The sequence below is a fragment of the Brassica napus genome, chromosome C2 (assembly GCF_020379485.1).
Source record: "Brassica napus cultivar Da-Ae chromosome C2, Da-Ae, whole genome shotgun sequence".
Taxonomy (NCBI): domain Eukaryota; kingdom Viridiplantae; phylum Streptophyta; class Magnoliopsida; order Brassicales; family Brassicaceae; genus Brassica; species Brassica napus.
Window position 1 is genome coordinate 1,651,400 of NC_063445.1, and position 16,738 is coordinate 1,668,137.

The 16,738-nt window shown below is 33.6% G+C and overlaps 4 protein-coding genes and 2 non-coding genes across 6 annotated transcripts; 2 read left to right on the top strand and 4 right to left on the bottom strand.

Moving 5' to 3' along the window:
* Positions 1 to 1,466: 1,466 nt before the first annotated feature.
* On the bottom strand, positions 1,467 to 2,661 carry LOC125581403 (N-alpha-acetyltransferase 50-like). Its single transcript, XM_048746773.1, has 3 exons — positions 2,407 to 2,661; positions 2,032 to 2,151; positions 1,467 to 1,934 (listed from the first exon to the last, which is right to left on the bottom strand). The coding sequence occupies exons 1-3, from the start codon at positions 2,558 to 2,560 to the stop codon at positions 1,729 to 1,731; spliced, it is 480 nt and encodes a 159-aa protein (XP_048602730.1). The 5' UTR covers positions 2,561 to 2,661; the 3' UTR covers positions 1,467 to 1,728.
* A 248-nt stretch (positions 2,662 to 2,909) lies between these two features.
* Positions 2,910 to 2,981, bottom strand: TRNAG-UCC. The gene has a single exon. It is a non-coding gene; the product is annotated as a tRNA-Gly (tRNA).
* Positions 2,982 to 5,025: 2,044 nt separating this feature from the next.
* LOC111204493 (putative FBD-associated F-box protein At5g56440) lies at positions 5,026 to 6,837 on the top strand. Its single transcript, XM_022699398.2, has 3 exons — positions 5,026 to 5,171; positions 5,248 to 6,291; positions 6,390 to 6,837. The coding sequence occupies exons 2-3, from the start codon at positions 5,338 to 5,340 to the stop codon at positions 6,708 to 6,710; spliced, it is 1,275 nt and encodes a 424-aa protein (XP_022555119.1). The 5' UTR covers positions 5,026 to 5,171; positions 5,248 to 5,337; the 3' UTR covers positions 6,711 to 6,837.
* A 114-nt stretch (positions 6,838 to 6,951) lies between these two features.
* On the bottom strand, positions 6,952 to 10,369 carry LOC111204494. The gene is made up of 4 exons (XM_022699402.2): positions 8,190 to 10,369; positions 7,773 to 7,975; positions 7,558 to 7,683; positions 6,952 to 7,467 (listed from the first exon to the last, which is right to left on the bottom strand). Exons 2-4 carry the CDS (start codon positions 7,971 to 7,973, stop codon positions 7,177 to 7,179), a joined length of 618 nt encoding a protein of 205 aa, XP_022555123.1. The 5' UTR covers positions 7,974 to 7,975; positions 8,190 to 10,369; the 3' UTR covers positions 6,952 to 7,176.
* Positions 9,947 to 10,018, bottom strand: TRNAG-UCC. Its single transcript has one exon. It is a non-coding gene; the product is annotated as a tRNA-Gly (tRNA).
* Positions 10,370 to 14,003: 3,634 nt separating the features above from the next.
* On the top strand, positions 14,004 to 16,591 carry LOC125581404 (probable indole-3-pyruvate monooxygenase YUCCA4). The gene is made up of 4 exons (XM_048746775.1): positions 14,004 to 15,117; positions 15,219 to 15,467; positions 15,722 to 15,844; positions 16,335 to 16,591. The coding sequence occupies exons 1-4, from the start codon at positions 14,491 to 14,493 to the stop codon at positions 16,569 to 16,571; spliced, it is 1,236 nt and encodes a 411-aa protein (XP_048602732.1). The 5' UTR covers positions 14,004 to 14,490; the 3' UTR covers positions 16,572 to 16,591.
* Positions 16,592 to 16,738: the final 147 nt, after the last annotated feature.

Here is a 16,738-nt window from a genome sequence, read left to right on the forward strand (position 1 = left end):
AACCAGTTTTTGGGTAGGGCTTGCAAAAAAAAAACCTTGAATCCGAAGAAATAAACAGAATCCGATCCAAAAAGTAGTATTGAATCAGAATCAAAATTGTTCAGATATCTGAACGAGTTCAAAATTTTATTATCAAGAGAACCGAAACCAAACTCGATCTGAACCGAAATACTTCGGGCACCCGAATATATCCAAAATTGATTTACATACTTAAATATATTAAATATTTTTAGATTTAATATATATAAATATATTAAATATATAAGATGATTTGAAGTTGTTCAAAATATTTGAATATTTAAAAATATATACAAATAGTGCAAAGTAAATGTCTAAAATTACTAAACAAAACTCAGAACACAAAAAAAATATTTGAAAATATCTGTTGATTTTCTATCCAAATATTCAAGTCAAACCAATTTATATGTTAAACTTAAGTATTTGGTCAATCCTCTCAAATAGACCTTTTTAATTTTTTGTCACAAAAATAGCATTTCAAAAATAAAATGACCAAAATAGCTTTTTTTTTATTTTTAAAATTTTAATTTTAGTTCTTTTATTTTTAAAATTTTGAACTCATCCCAAAACCCAACCCCTTAACTCTAAATCCTAAGTCTTAAATTAATTAACCCTAAGGGTATAAATGCATATTTACTCTTCAATTAAACCTCTTTTGGTCGTTTTTCTCCTTGGAAATCTATTTTTGTGAAAATAAACTAAAAAGTCTGTCTAAGGGAATTTCTCTAAGTATTTTGGCATATATTTTTTTCGAATTTATATGTAATATATTTTTTTATTTTTAGATTTTGAAAAATTTAAAGTATATATAAATTTAAAATTTAAAAAATAATGTAATCGGATTATCCGAACCCGAATTAAAATTAATAAATATCCGAATTTGACTGTAATTTTTAATCCGAAACCCGAATAAAACCTAAATCCGAACGCCCATCCCTAGTAAAAAAAACAGAGTCAGCCTTGTTTTCAGCCTTCAAGACTTTGGATTTAGATCCTTGATCACATCCTCCATATCAGAAACAGTAGAGTATAACAGATTTTGCTTTTCTATACTTGCATCAACGGCTGTAAATGCATGTTCTAGTTGAAGATCTGAGTCCCTCAAGTGTGTCACAACCGATGATAACTTTTCTAGAGTGTCTTGGAGCTCCTTTATGCTTTCGTCTAGCTTTTGGTATTTGGATTCTGCTTCCTCAGCCCGTGCTTCAGTATTGGCTAATCAAGCTTGTGCAAGGCATATATATACATGTAGGTTTCCAAACATCTTCTTTGACATTCCTTTAAAGACTTCCGAAGCGTTCTCTTGGCCAAAGATATATCAAGGCATATATATTCATGTAAGGCATATACATTCATGTAGCCCCACAGTTTGTTTGCATATTGATCTTAGCGCTCAGATCAGCAGACGTTTCATCTGCTGCATTTTTTGCTTTGTATGAATATGAGAATCAGAGCAAGAATGTTGAATTGGCTTAGTTAAGTAAAATAAGAGTTGCAAAGTCAAAACTTCCCCAATCAAAAGGTCCAAAACCAAGGGGGTAACAGATCACTAGGTACAGAGAAACATCAGTTAAGGTCATCAAAAACAAGCAAAACTTAGGGAACAGACGCATTGTAACGTTAAGAATAGACTTGAAAATTGAGCAAACAAACTGTGGGGGGGAGGAATGGCTTCCCCCAAGTCACGTTTACTGTCATCATTTGTTGTCTTCAGATTTGAGCAAAGGACTTGGTGACGACATAACAGTCTCTAGGCTCGATGTTGATGTAATAGTCTGGAATGGTATCTGTGATCTCAAACCCAAACTTCTTGTAGAACTTGATCGCAGCTTCGTTGTTCGTCTGAACATGCAAGTATATCTCAGACACATTTTGCTTGGTGCACATGTCAAGAACATGATTCAATAGCTTTGAACCTAAAGAAAAAAAAAAACAAGTTATTGAAATAAAGTTTCGCTATAGAAAAGAATGAAACTCTATTTATGAACATGATTCAATAGATTTATGACTTACCAATGCCAATGCCACGGTAGGGTGCAAGAACACCAAGAGTCATTATATACACTCTCATGGTCCCTCCTTTCGTCTCCAGCCGACAAGCAATAGCTCCAACACATATGTCACTGTAATAAGCTGAGAAGAAGCAAAAAAAAAAACATCAATAGAGACAAGAGATGCAACTGAATTGGCCAAATCACATAACAGCTCATAAGTAACAACTGTTTAAAAAAGAAGGCAACCAGATTAAATTGAAAAGGCATCTCTTTTATAGAATCTTCTAACTTGTCTACCAAAGCCTAATCACATAACAGCTCATCACTCCCAAAGCAACTAACTCTATTCTATTAAAGGGAAGAGAACATTGATCCATAAAGACAGAAGACGAACCGAGCTTAGTGAATTCGCCGGATGAGATTGCGTCAGCGTAGTACTTGTCGTTGTAGCGAACAGGGAACAGAACAGTGTTGAGTTTCTTCAGCTGCATCATGTTTTTGTCTCTGACTCCATCTAGCGATACGCTGGCTTCTCTCCCAGTTCCCATCGCCGACGCCGGTTGCTCGGAGAATCTAGTAAACTATAGTACGGCGAGAACGAAGGGGAGACAGATCCGGCGTTGTAAGGACAAAGAAGGAAACAAAAAGTTGAAGGGAGGCTTTTATATAGGAGACTCTGTTCAGTAACGCTATTGGGGGTCTAATAGATACTGGGCCTCAACTAAGCCCACACATCTCCAACCTTCTCTATCTTAGAGAGTTCACTATTGCCATACTTTAAATTGAGGGTGGAAAATAAGAGGGGAGTGTGATCTTCTACTTCTTAGATTGAAATTTGAAATTTGAAATTAGAGGATAATTTTGGCCAAAAAAAAGAAATTAGGAGTTAAATAAAATTGCGTCTGCCGGGAGTCGAACCCGGGTCTATTGCTTGGAAGGCAATTATCCTAACCGTTGGACTACAGACGCTTTTGTTTGGTGTTTTTATTTAACTTTTTTTGTCGTGATACTGTTCCGCAAAGACGTCCCTGTCTCATCTTTGGTATTTGCCATAAGATGCACTTTTGAGACTGTAGATTTTTTGGGAGATGCATGAATGACATAAGATAACACTTTTGGCAGGTATGTACTTGACAACATCCATTAAACTTTTTATTATATTCTTTTTTCATGCAGTACGAGTAAAATAGCATATTTTGGATAACGTATCATGTAAGAATATCATTTTATCATACTTAAATTTTACTTGGCCGTTCACAAGAAAACTATAGAGAAGTGGATAACATAGGAGCGACAACGTTGTGTTCCTGCATGTTTAGTATAATGCTTTGAAAATGTTGAGTATTATTGGGTACAAAGAAATACGGGTGGACATTGAGCAAATACTATCAATATTTTTAATATTTGTGATTAGTTTTATATGCTATATGTAGATATTTAATTTTTGATTTTTTTGCTCCGAAAATACGTATACGAAAAATATACAGATATTTCATAAATATCTGCGGATATATCATCTATTTTGATTGATACAAATAATCGAGAATAAAAAAAATACAGATTTGTTCTTAATATTATTTTACATGATACATAAAATAAAATAAATAGTGAAGTTATATGTTTTGTAATTTTTTAAAATTAGTAAGAAAAATAAAAAGACAAAACTTAAGAAATTTTGTTTTCTTGATTCAATACTTTTATAAGTAATAAAGTGAACATAATTTATTAAATTATATGTTAAAATAATAATCTGAATATAATTTGTTAAATCATTTATTAAATCATATTATTTTCTTGTTTTAACTATTGAACGTTTTTTAAGGTAAGGAATATAATTATTTCATTGCTGGTTGAGGAAATTGTAAAACATAGTTGAAAATATATTAAGTGATTTGGTAAAGACTTATCTTAACCAAAACAATGGAAGTATGAACTTATCTGGACTGAGCTAATCAAAACCAAACCTAATTTCTGGAAGAGAAATCAAGCCAAACGAAAGAAAGAGGTTAGCTCTTTTTATTTTCCCGATTAAAAGTATTTTCTTTCATAAAATTTACAAAGTTTTGGTGATTCTTATTCTGGATTTACTAGGGTTCGATCTGGTTCCCAATTGAATCCAAGGCAAAATCAGTTTAATATATCAAGTTTGGAGGGTTAGTTGGTCTAAATATGAGCAGTAATGTGAGCTGAGTGACGTTATCTCAGGAAGATACTGTCATTGATTTAAGAAATATGTAGTACTAGTTACCATGATTTTCAGCTACCATGTATCGAAAATTGCTCTTAAAAATCTCTTTAAATTATGGGTAAATTTATGCGAAATAGCTGTATATTTAATTTAATAAACTCATACTATCAATAACACATTTCTAGTTTTTCCGTTTTGGAAATGTTCTGTTCAGAAAATTACAAATGCATTATTTTTATTTATCACACATCTATGGACATGTTATAACTGTGGACTAACGCTATTGGGCCCCAACTAAGCCCACACCGTCCTTTAACCCAATTAAACTTTACAGACGCATTCTTCAGCATTTTTATTTTCTCTTAGTTGGCAAAGTAAAATATTACGGAATGGTCAAGACAAAGACGTCCATGTCTCATCTTTTGTACTTGACATAAGACTAGATTGTTTTGTACTTGACTTAAGATACACTTTTGAGACTCTAGATTTTACGGGAGGTACTTAACATAAGTACACTTTTGATATGTACTTGACAATATCCATTAAACTTTTTATTTTCTTTTTTCATACAGTACGAATAACATAACATATTTTGGATAAGAGTACCTTACATGATACCATATGTTAAAGGACTTTTTGTTGGGAAAATTAAAATCATATTTCCAATAATTTGTTTTGAATTATTGCCAATTATCCTTTTATGTTGTTGTTTCTCCGCTCTTTAACATTTATTTATTTTTTATAAAAATAAATTATCTATTATTTCATTGTTGGTTGAGGAAATTGTAAAACATAATTGAAAAGATATACTTGGTTAAGAGATTTGGTAAAGACGTATCTTATTTTCTTTAATTAATAGCCCAGTTGGGTTTTTAATATATAACGAATGGCCGAAGAAAAAAGAAGAAAAACCAAACATAATCTCTGGAAGAGAGATCAAAGCTTGTTTACGAGACAGACGAAAGAAAAAGGTTAGCTCTTTTATTTTCCCTATTAAAAAGAAAGGTTAGATCTTTTTCTCATAAAATTTACGAATTATTTTTGTAGATTTGCTAGGATTCGATCTGGTTCCCAATAGAATCCAAGGCAAATTCGAATTTATATATATCGAGTTTGGAGGGGTTGGTTGGTTTAAATATGAGCATTATATGTGAGCTGAGTGACGATTTGCTCGTGAAGATACTGTCATTGATAGAGAATACGAAAGAAGTTGTGGGTACGAGTCTTGTGTCAAAACGATGGCGTTCTCTGTGGAAACTTGTTCCAAGGCTTGACGCGTCAAGTTCAGATTTGATCAACAACTTTCTGATGCTAAGCAAGGCTCCAGTTCTAGAAACACTCAACCTCAGACTCGATGAGAATAGCTATGACCCTGAAGAAAATGAAAGATGGGTTAGTATCGCAGCAGCTAGACAGGTTCGTGATCTCGAGCTTCTTCGTTACGGTTTCCGCCGCACTTCATTGCTGCCGTGTCCTAGGAGTTTATTTACATGTAAAGGACTCGTGGTTTTATGTCTCCAACAAGTGTCGATTTGCGATATTCCTTCGACAGTATTTCTCCAGACACTCAAGACTCTGTCCCTTGTATGTGTCAAATTCGTCTCTAGGGATGGACTCGTTCATAGGCTTTTATCCGCTTGCCCTATCCTCGAAACGCTGACTGTATGTCGATGGTCGGAAGACCGTGTGACAACCTTCGCAATTGCGATCCCGTCATTGCAAAACTTGTACATCATGCAAAGACCAGATAGCGATGGGTTAATATATGACTGCGAGTATGTCGTTAATGCTCCTGCTCTAAAGACCTTGAAAGTTTTGGATAAATTTGGTCACTTCCGTTCATTAGTGAAAATGCCTAAGCTGGTTAAGGCAGAAATCAAGATTAGACAAGAGGACTCCGAGAAGCTTATGGGATGTCTAACTTCAGCCAAACATCTTTCCTTATGTCTTACTTCAGGAGCCACGACGCCAAAATCTTTTGAGTTTCTCTGTCAGGTCGAGTATCTAGAGCTATGCACTAATTGCTCTTCAGATTGGTTGTCTCTTGTACTAAGACATTCCCCTAAACTGCGAGTTTTGAGGTTAAGTCGAGTAAGTTATCTTGCTACATACATAAATAATGCTTCCATTTTATTTTTTTTTCCCCATACTTATATATATTTTTGTTTTTCATTTTGTTGATATCTCAGAAAAACTGCGGCATGTTCAGAGAGTGTGGGCCTCAGTGGGATTTTGAAGCTCAAAGGGGTTTTGAAGTTCAATGGGAGAAACCGTGTTGTGTTCCTGAATGTTTGGTGTCTAGTCTCGAAATTGTTGAGTGGATTGGGTACAGAGGAACAGAAGCAGAGAAAGAAGCGGCGATTTACATTTTAGACAAGTCAAAACACCTAAAGAAGATGACATTATACCGAAAAATCACCAATTTGAGGGAGAAATACCGTACACTGATAGACTTGATGTCCAGGATGAGTTGTGGTTGCACATGTCGGCTTGAGTTTGTGCGCTTGTGATTGGTTTCTTTCACTTCTTGCTTTTTAATTCTTCTTATGTCTATGTCTTATCTCAAACTTTGTATTGTGATAACCAATCTCTGTATTTTATGGTTTGTTTTGGATATTTAATTGGATTTTTCTTTCAGCTAAACGAGTCGCATCACATTTCTCAGGATGAAACTGAGCATTGCGTTCTTCTGATTAAACTAAAGCATAACCAAGCACGGTGATCAAATCCTTAGTATCAGACATTCTCTTGTAAAACAAATATAGTCAAAAACAATAATAATATGACACATGTTTCCTGCCTGAATTATTGTGTTATTCTTTTCTGATTTACAATGCTATTAGTCATTTACAATGCAAGTGATGACCCCATTAACAAATCTCAAAATGGCAACATAGAGAGGAAGAAGATAGTGCAAATAGGCTGAGTTAAGATGGTGATGAAGCAACCAGGATCTGACAAAGAAGGCTTGTTTGTCTACTTGTTGTACCTCTTGGATGGCCTTTTTGTTGCTTTTGGTTTGATGACTCTCGGTTCTCGCCCATAGTCTTCCATATCCAGGACATCATCTAAATTGACCCTTGGGCACAGGTCACAGATACCGGTTACTCCTGGCTTTGTATCAAACTTGACCAACACTGTATCAGACTTGACCACTTGCTCTACTGTAGCAGAATAGCTTCTTGAGAGAACGAGACTTGAGGCAGCTTCGGAAGTGTAGAACCGGAGGCGATGCTCCTCAACGCCAAAGTATTCAGCCACATCATCCTATAAAACAAAACGATGGGTTTTTTTTTTTGCTCATTAAGATACGGATCTCAGTAATAAAGAACACGAAGAAGTATAACGTACGTGTACCTTAAAGCTTTCAAAGGTAGCTTCTTTATGGGTTTTGAATGTGCAACTTTTATCATGATCGCTATCAACACAAACCTTGATCATCATAAGTGATGCCTCGTCCATTTCGTTTTCCTTCAGATTCACCTGCCAATTTAAAAAACATATCTATCTATCATAACCTTAGCTATACAAGCATATCATCAAATTCAAGAAAAGGGCCAGAGAGTTAATACTGTGTTTTTGTCGACTCCTCCGACGAAATTGTCCAAAGCTTCGTAAACATCTTTACAATTTTGAAGATCAAGTTCCAAGAACATAAATTTGATTAGACTCTCGTTCTCATCCTTCCCATGAATCACGTAGCTACCCTCAAACACCTGTTCTTCTGTTTTCTGGATCATTGCGCCCAGGCAGCATTTCGCTTGGTTATCCATACCTATACACATTATCAAAGAAGATTGATACTACTTAGCAAAAAAAAGAAACTTTGCCATGATCAAATCCAAACTGAAACAATCTTTCAGAAAGAATCGCGTAACCTAACTTGATCTACACGTAAACCTAACTAACCAACTAAAGAAAAGATCGTAACTTTCTCTTTCGCTATGATCAGTTCGTCAAGAAGAATCAAAGAAATTGCATTTAGTTACCGGTTTTGTTGTTAGCGATGTCAGAAACCCAGCTTCTGTAAGACTTCGAGTTCGAGAGGAAGAGAGCGAAGAAGAAACGAAAGTGCTTCGAGTTGCGAGAGGAAGAGAGCGAACAAGAAAAGAAAGTGAGGTGTTCAAACTCTGTTTTATAATCTCTTAAGGGGTACTGTTGTAATCTCCTATTGGCTACCGTTGTTCACCCGTCAACTTCTTCCCCTTTTCTATTTTTCACTAGGATTTTGTTATATTTTATTTTTGTCGAAAATGATTATTTTTCTTTTGTAGCCATTTCTTGCAATGCGTTCAGAAAATTTTGATAATTTTTAGACATTTTTCGGGAATATTATTATTAAATAGGGGAATATAATCATATAAGTCCCCTTTTTATTTTATTTTTTGAACAACTATCATATAAGTCCCTAACAAACTGAAATTAGCAGAAAGCATAGTTTATATTATTAATTGAACCCACGGGAGAACGCTGAACCGGGGGTATCAGAAATATCCGCTTTGGAGAATTTTACTGGACCGGTTGTTCACACCAATGGCAGTGCATACATTTCCGGTTTGGAGTTTGCAAACCTGAAGGTTTTGGTGGTTGGCTGTAGATATTCCGGTATTAAGATGTGCTTGAATCTTTGTACATACAATGATCTGCCTCATATGGTCGTTAGAAACTCTGTAATTAATTAACTGTGTTTAGAGGTTGCTCATTATCAAAGTTCACTATCATGATTATGCTGAGAATTTAATATTTCGACCCAAAAAACAAAAAGAAGACTATGCTGAGCTGATCTGGTTTAATTAACTATTATAATGACGCACGTGCATGTATTACCAAGACACTGTTTTGGTCTATCGAGTTTTGGAATAACAAATGACACTACTAAAACTGGTGGACAGTTTGCTTGTGCTTCTTGCTAATTCTACGCTGGACAATACCGACCGGCTAGGCCTCCGAGGACCTAAAACCGGACCAATTCAGCTTAAGAACGCCACCTGAAAAACTCCGGTTCTTGATGTAGGCGCCATATCTTTGATACAATCCGGTCAATTAGAGTAAGTTCATAATTCTAGTTTTTTGTTACATAAAAAAATTAGTCTTCTATAGCTAAACAGATTAGAGTCTAGAGATATGAAGTGAAGTGAAGTAAACGTAGCATCCTGGTAACAGACCTGGGTTAGAACAAAATGGGCCTTTCATGAGTGAATTTAAAAGTTGTATACTTGTTTATAAGAATTTCAAAATTACAGATCCTAAAATAGTAAAGAAATTTATATAAAAAAATGTAGGATCCAATGCGCACTCGCATCACAGCCTTATAGCCAGCACTGCCTAGTAATATTGAACTTATTACATGCGTGTGTTTGTATTTTGTGATTATGAATATAGCTGAATATTGTTATGAGTTTCTGTTTAAAATTTTCTAACATAGTAAATGACTCTTCTTGTGGTTAATGAACACTAGGTGACACATGCGGTGGGAAAATATAACGAAGAAGTGAGCAAAGTTTGGACGGGAAGGAAATAGAATTTGAGTCAATAATATTTGCGACCGGGTGTAAGAGTAGTGCACCCGATTGGCTCAAGTACGTCTAATCATTCTTCCTCGTGTTCTTGTCTATAAGTGTGATGATGAATTATTTGAACCAACAACATAGGCATGGGATATTTGAAAAAAAAAACTTTGAATTATTTGAACCAACAACATAGTAAATTTTTTGAATGCCCAGATGGAAATAAAAGACAAAATCCATGCGTCTGCCGGGAGTCGAACCCGGGTCTATTGCTTGGAAGGCAATTATCCTAACCGTTGGACTACAGACGCTTGTGATCTATCTGTTTAGTTAACGTATTTGGTTTTTTAAAGTAGTTCCGCACTCATCAAAACAAAAATGTCCCTATCTCATTTTGGGAGATACTTGCAAATGGAAACCAGTTTTAGAAATCTTCATGTATTCTGGGACAGTTTTATACATTACGTAAATTTATTTTATTATTAATTTGCTGAAAAACCAGAGGACATTGATGTCATGCTTCACACAAAAATACATTTAATTATATAAGTAGTTAAGCACCATCCATCATATACTATTCTATTTTTTTCATACATTACTACGGATAAAAAGATCATATCTTGGATAAGATATCATGTGTGTACAAATTAAAATTTACATGGCCTTTCACAAAAAAATTATAGAAAGTGGATTAATATGACATGGATGCTAAATCCGGGTTTCCTGAATCGGTCGGAGTTAATAGCGGTTAAGTCTAAAATTTGGACTTGAGACACTTTTAGTGGTAGTTCAATTATTTTTCGGCCATAAATGAATTCTTTGTATATTCTGTAGAAGTATGTAAACCATGAATAAACCCAAAAGTTTTGAAAACATTTTCATTCACACATCCACTGCTCGTTTGAACCATGTTTTTCTTTGTTCGTTTGAACCAAGTTACTAAACAATCATTAACATATACAATACCACATCTAGTACCATACTAAAATTCATTTAACTAAATTTACAGAATAAGTGACTTATGTTGATATGAGTTACTTAATTACTTAGAAATGCTATATACGACGTCAAGAGTAATAGTCCAATACTAACATACTGCATATCGATCCAAAATTACCAATTAAGATATATCAGCTTCCTAGCCTGCGTAGTATTATACAATGTATGTGTATATATATGTGTGGTCATGTAACTATGATCTATGATGAGACAAAATGAGGGAGAAATTCAAGCCTGACAGAAAAATTCCAAAGAGCACTGAGTCGGGAGGATGCAGAATGAGAAATTTGAAAGATGCCAGAGGAAGATATATGACGCTTGTGTAGGACCTAAAATCTTTTGTCTACAGTATATAATATTCTTGTTTTGCCATTATCGATAGTTTATACAGCATCGCTGATGTTGATCCATCCAAGATCCACAATATTCCTCGTCTAACCAAAGGGACCATCAATACATGCATGTAAAGTAAATTACTAGTAGCTGATACACTTGCATAGCTTGTAATTTTCTCCTAGATTAGTCATGAGTCTAGGCTCTATTGAACTGTAAGTTTAGGACCATTTTAGTTAACAAAGAAAAACAAGGCCCATTCTACTATACCAAGCATGCATACATAATGAGTCTATAAGTTTTTTGATTGTAAATATGTATTGTGTATAAGAGCATTACACTACGGGTCTCTATAAAATCTCTCATAATTAAAATAAACCAAAATATTGGAAATAAGAGAGATGATAGAAGAGTTTCCATTTGAGAGACTCGCGTGTGTTTGTGGAAAAATTATCATACATAACAATAACACCACATATATGTGATATATTTTTGTAAATTACTTAATTATAAATTAATTGCATAGTAGATCATTTGAGCATATATCATTAGAGATATATGCGGAGTACCATAGATAAGCATGATACATGAAAAAAGCTTGGCATGCTAATTAAATATTGTTAGTATGAAGACGTACAGTCATTTACTTATATTTTACAGTAAACAATTTTTAGTTGATTGTAGTAAACATTTGTGTTTATTTGGGTCCATGTAGCACACAGGTCAAATGTACGTCTAATTTGTGTTTCCATTAAAGAAATACCCTGAAAGTAAGATAATGTGGTTGGCTTTTTAACCATTTACGTATGATATCTTTTAATTTACGTCTTAATTGTGTTAAATGATATTCATAATAATGTCAAACCTTATTCAATGAAAAGTTTAGCAATTAGCATGCACCAAACCATTGATTTACCTCTTAAAACACTACATGCGCAAGCATTTTAAAATATAACACATTCTCTCTTTTCTTATAAATAATATTTCAGTCCATTCTTTCGCGTAGACTGCACTCTACCTATAAATTACGTGTATATATATATCTAGCATACAAATTAACGCAAATTATCTTAAACAAGTAATAAGAAGCACTTAAAATAACATTACCTTATTTGGCTTTAAAGCCTGGATGAGTGAGATCCCAATGTATTGGTTTAATTAATAATGATTTCTTAATCTCATGGTTTTGATTCTATCAGCATAATATTATCAATTTCATCATATTAAATATAGCTGAAATCTGTTAGTAGAAAGCCATTTATGCATATATGTGATTGGTAGTAGGATTAAATGATTCATAATGTATAAGTTTCTTTGAAAAATGATGCATTTGCATATAGTATGTTTAATAGTATTTATATTGCAACTTCAAAGGTTCGTAGGGGAAGTGGAGGTAGGCTGCATTAGTTGACATTTTAGCGAAGGAGTGGTCAGTCATGCGCAACGCAATTACATTTTCCACATATCTACTTATTAATACTCCTTCTGGATTTAAATGTACAATGTTTAAAGTTTTACACATATTAAAAAACAATAAATACACTATTTTAATTGTTACTTTTTGGTTATATCAATAAAGTTTCACCACTTATTATTTTACTTTCTAATTTATGTTTAAATTTTTAAAATAAATACATTAGTTATATCTTAAAATATCACAATAAAAAGATAGAACATCATACACTTGTATCCGGAGGGAGTATTAATTATGTGTTTGGTACAATCCTCATTAATTGTTACCCCTTCTAAAGAGAAGTAGATAATATCGATAAAGCTATAAAACGCAAATTATCTAAATAATTCGTATGTAAGTCTGACCTCATTAATATTGGCTTAACATATTCATATAAATAATCCTGAAACATCTGTTCTTCTAGTGACATTTGGATTCTTATCACCTTTTTTTTTGGCAAAAGTATAGTGGAAGAGCTTACAGTTATGCACATTTATTCCTTTTGTAAGAAAGGTTATTTTAAAGTGATCTACAATGAATACAAATGATGGAAAAAGGGTCATAAGACCATATCTATAGAGACCTTTGTTTAAGAAATGTTAATTAGTAGGAAGTTAAATTACATGAGTCTTCTATAATACTATCTTAACCTCAACAAACTTTCAGTAGAAGATTAATTATAAAAATCTAAAAACAGGATGAATATAATGATAGTTTTCAAGTATTAAAATCTATCTACAGATTCTACACCATGAAACACTTCAACACAAATATCATACAGAATATATTAAGGGGGGTGTTTGTACTGTTAAACTTGAAAGACAATGTTTAAACTTTCAGATGAACACTATCTCTATTATTAAAAGAGAAGTACCAATATAAATTGTCCCTTAGTTTTCAAAATTATTTACATTTGAATGTCACTGAAGTAATAAATTTAACTACATTTTAGCATTCTTGTCTTTTATAGTTTAATTATGTTTATTTATTTAAAAAATGTTTCTTATAATCTGGGTAAACAATAAATTATACTTAATCAATGTCAAAAATGTAACAAGATTTTATTATTACGGGGTGGTTATTTTTATTTTGGTATATTAACTACGTCTAAAAACATAAAAGTGTTATAAAAATACATAATATAAACCACAAAATTTTAAATAATATATTGAATTATTTAATCGTATAAATCAAATATAAAAATAGATAACCATTTTATTTTACATTAAAATTTTGATCCATAAAAAATACATTTGCACGAATACACGAGTTATATTTTAAAAATAGGATTGTAACAATTGACGGATCAAAAAATAAAATAAAATTATTCATTATAAATTCTAAAATGATTGTGTTTCGAAATATATTAAATAATTATTTAATATATATATATATATATATATATATATATATTACCATTTATATAAGATAAAAAAAATTTTGTACACCAAAAATGAATACCCGCGCGGATGCGCGGATCAAACTCTAGTTTATTTTAAAGTTTTATCTTGTTCAAAGTTCAGAAGAATTTTCTTAAGTGACATTTATAGCAGCAAATCTAGTCATTATTAGTAGAAAAATACAGTTTGACTACTAGAAAATAATTTATGGCAAAGATTATACAAGTGGTTATATTTAATATCTGCACCATTTTCACCCATCTTAGACCTACTCTGCTCCCTACACTATACAGTTACACATCAACTCAATACCCAAACAACAAGAAGATAAAAACCCCATAAAACCCATTTACATTGAAAAACACACACACACAATCCTTTCCTTTTCTCTCACGCCTTCTCACTCTCTCTATCTCTACCATTTACACCTCATCTTATATTTACCAACTTCGCTTCTTGGTATTTCCCGATAAACATTCAAGGGAAGCCCTAAAACAGGTAACTTCTTAGGTGCGTGTGACCGTCAGAGAAAAGATAGACAGCTTCTTTCTTTCTTTCTTCTCCTTTTTCATTAGTTACCATCTCTTGTTAATCAAACATGAACTCTTGTTTAGAAGCTGAGCATAGTCCAATCTTTGTTAACGGTCCGATCATCGTTGGTGCCGGTCCGTCCGGTTTATCCGTAGCGGCGTGTTTGTCAAACCGAGGCGTGCCATCGGTTATACTGGAGAGAACCGATTGCTTAGCTTCTTTATGGCAAAAACGTACCTACGACCGTCTTAAGCTCCACCTCCCTAAACACTTTTGCGAGCTTCCTCTTATGAAGTTCCCCAAAAACTTCCCGAGATACCCCTCCAAGCAACAATTCATCTCTTACATTGAGTCTTACGCTGCCCGGTTTAATATCAAACCTGTATTTAACCAACCCGTCGAGAAAGCTGAGTTCGATGTCGTCTCTTGTCTATGGAAGGTGAAGACGCAAGACGCTGTGTACACATCCAAGTGGCTCGTGGTGGCAACAGGGGAGAATGCTGAACCGGTGGTACCAGATATACCGGGGTTAAAGAATTTTACTGGACCGGTTGTTCACACCAGTGCGTACAAATCCGGTTCGGAGTTTGCAAACCGAAAGGTTTTGGTGGTTGGTTGTGGAAATTCCGGTATGGAGGTATGCTTGGATCTTTGTAGATACAATGCTCTGCCTCATATGGTTGTTAGAAACCCTGTAAGCATCTAATTAATTTATGTTCAGTTTTTCATTATCAATGTACATACAAATGATCAGGCTGAACTAATCGGGTTTAATTAATTACTATAATGACGCAGCTACATGTATTACCAAGAGACTTTTTTGGTCTCTCGAGTTTTGGAATAGCAATGACACTATTGAAATGGTTTCCACTAAAGCTGGTGGACAATTTTCTCCTGCTTCTTGCTAATTCTTATCTTGGCAATACCGACCGGTTAGGCCTCCGACGACCCAAAACCGGACCAATTGAGCTCAAGAACGCCACCGGAAAAACTCCGGTTCTTGATGTAGGCGCCATATCTTTGATACAATCCGGTCAAATTAGAGTAAGTTTATAATCATAGTTTTCTTGTTAAATAATACTTATATAAGTCTAAACTGCTTTTAGCTAGAAAGATTAGAGATGTGAATCAAACCTAGCATCCTGATAAATGAATATAAGTCTTTCGGAAGAAAAGATTAAATACTTTTTTTTCATGCACGCGTTTGTACTTTGTTTATTTAATATAGCTGATTTTTATGACTTTTGTTTTTATTTTTCTAACATAAATGATTCGTCTTATGGTTTAATAACTATTAGGTGAGACATGCGGTGAAAGAATTAACAAAGAAGGGAGCAAAGTTTGTGGATGGGCAAGAAATGGAGTTCGAGTCGATAATATTAGCGACCGGGTATAAGAGTAATGTACCCGATTGGCTCAAGGTACTAAAAGCATATACTAATCATTCTTCAACATAGATCTCATATATATATGCGATGATGATGAAATTATTTGAACCAATAGCATACGCATGGAATTGAAATAAACTTCATTTTCAAGAATAACGGTGATGGTGATGGTAGAAATGATAAGGATACGAATATATTGATAGACACACACATGCAAATAAGGTACAAAGGCTATTGAATAATTGTAATAGTTTTTAGTGTTATCATTTCTCATCCATCGCTTTCTATGATACGGACGTAACACATGCAACAAAGGGAACAACATTCCAAAACTCTAATTTTATCCATGCAGAATGGATTAAAACCTTTTTTCACTATTTGAATTCCCCAAAATTATAAATATTTGTATAAAGACAACAACTCTCTCGTCTTTTTCCTTGTTTTCACCGTCTTCTCTCCCTGTTTTTGTGTTTATTTGTTTTATGTAATGGAAAAAGTATAAATGATCCTTTGAAATTTACAGGAAAATAGTTTTTTCACAAAAGAAGGAATGCCGAAGACGCCGTTTCCTAACGGATGGAAAGGAGAGAATGGACTCTACACTGTGGGTTTCACGAAGAGAGGGCTCTTGGGTACGGCATTTGACGCCGTTAAGATAGCAGAGGATATAACCGACCAGTGGATGAAATCTAATGGTCCGTTGAGTGCTAGTAACATTTGTAGTTCTTGTATCATCCACTTTCATTTCAATAAATCATAATAAATGGTTACCTTTTGTTTTGTTGTTGTTCTCATTTTTTTATTCATTTCTCTGTTTTCTATCCTTGCATGATCTCGGATTGTAGCAGTTACGATGATTTTCCAGCTACATGTATCATAAATTGCTCTTAAAAATCTCTTTAAATTATGGGTAAAATTGATGTGATA

What these genes read in the sequence shown, in the direction of transcription:
- LOC111204494 (XM_022699402.2), bottom strand. Translation starts at nt 7,973, where the DNA reads ATGGATAACCAAGCGAAATGCTGCCTGGGCGCAATGATCCAGAAAACA. An exon ending in GAGGAGTCGACAAAAACACA is followed by an intron (nt 7,684 to 7,772) that starts GTATTAACTCTC and finishes TTAAATTGGCAG; the next exon opens with GTGAATCTGAAGGAAAACGA. An exon ending in CTACCTTTGAAAGCTTTAAG is followed by an intron (nt 7,468 to 7,557) that starts GTACACGTACGT and finishes TTTGTTTTATAG; the next exon opens with GATGATGTGGCTGAATACTT.
- LOC125581403 (XM_048746773.1), bottom strand. Translation starts at nt 2,560, where the DNA reads ATGGGAACTGGGAGAGAAGCCAGCGTATCGCTAGATGGAGTCAGAGAC. An exon ending in CGGCGAATTCACTAAGCTCG is followed by an intron (nt 2,152 to 2,406) that starts GTTCGTCTTCTG and finishes GCTTCTTCTCAG; the next exon opens with CTTATTACAGTGACATATGT. An exon ending in CTACCGTGGCATTGGCATTG is followed by an intron (nt 1,935 to 2,031) that starts GTAAGTCATAAA and finishes TTTTTTCTTTAG; the next exon opens with GTTCAAAGCTATTGAATCAT.
- LOC125581404 (XM_048746775.1), top strand. Translation starts at nt 14,491, where the DNA reads ATGAACTCTTGTTTAGAAGCTGAGCATAGTCCAATCTTTGTTAACGGT. An exon ending in ATATGGTTGTTAGAAACCCT is followed by an intron (nt 15,118 to 15,218) that starts GTAAGCATCTAA and finishes ATAATGACGCAG; the next exon opens with CTACATGTATTACCAAGAGA. An exon ending in ATGTACCCGATTGGCTCAAG is followed by an intron (nt 15,845 to 16,334) that starts GTACTAAAAGCA and finishes TGAAATTTACAG; the next exon opens with GAAAATAGTTTTTTCACAAA.
- LOC111204493 (XM_022699398.2), top strand. Translation starts at nt 5,338, where the DNA reads ATGAGCATTATATGTGAGCTGAGTGACGATTTGCTCGTGAAGATACTG. An exon ending in GAGTTTTGAGGTTAAGTCGA is followed by an intron (nt 6,292 to 6,389) that starts GTAAGTTATCTT and finishes TTGATATCTCAG; the next exon opens with AAAAACTGCGGCATGTTCAG.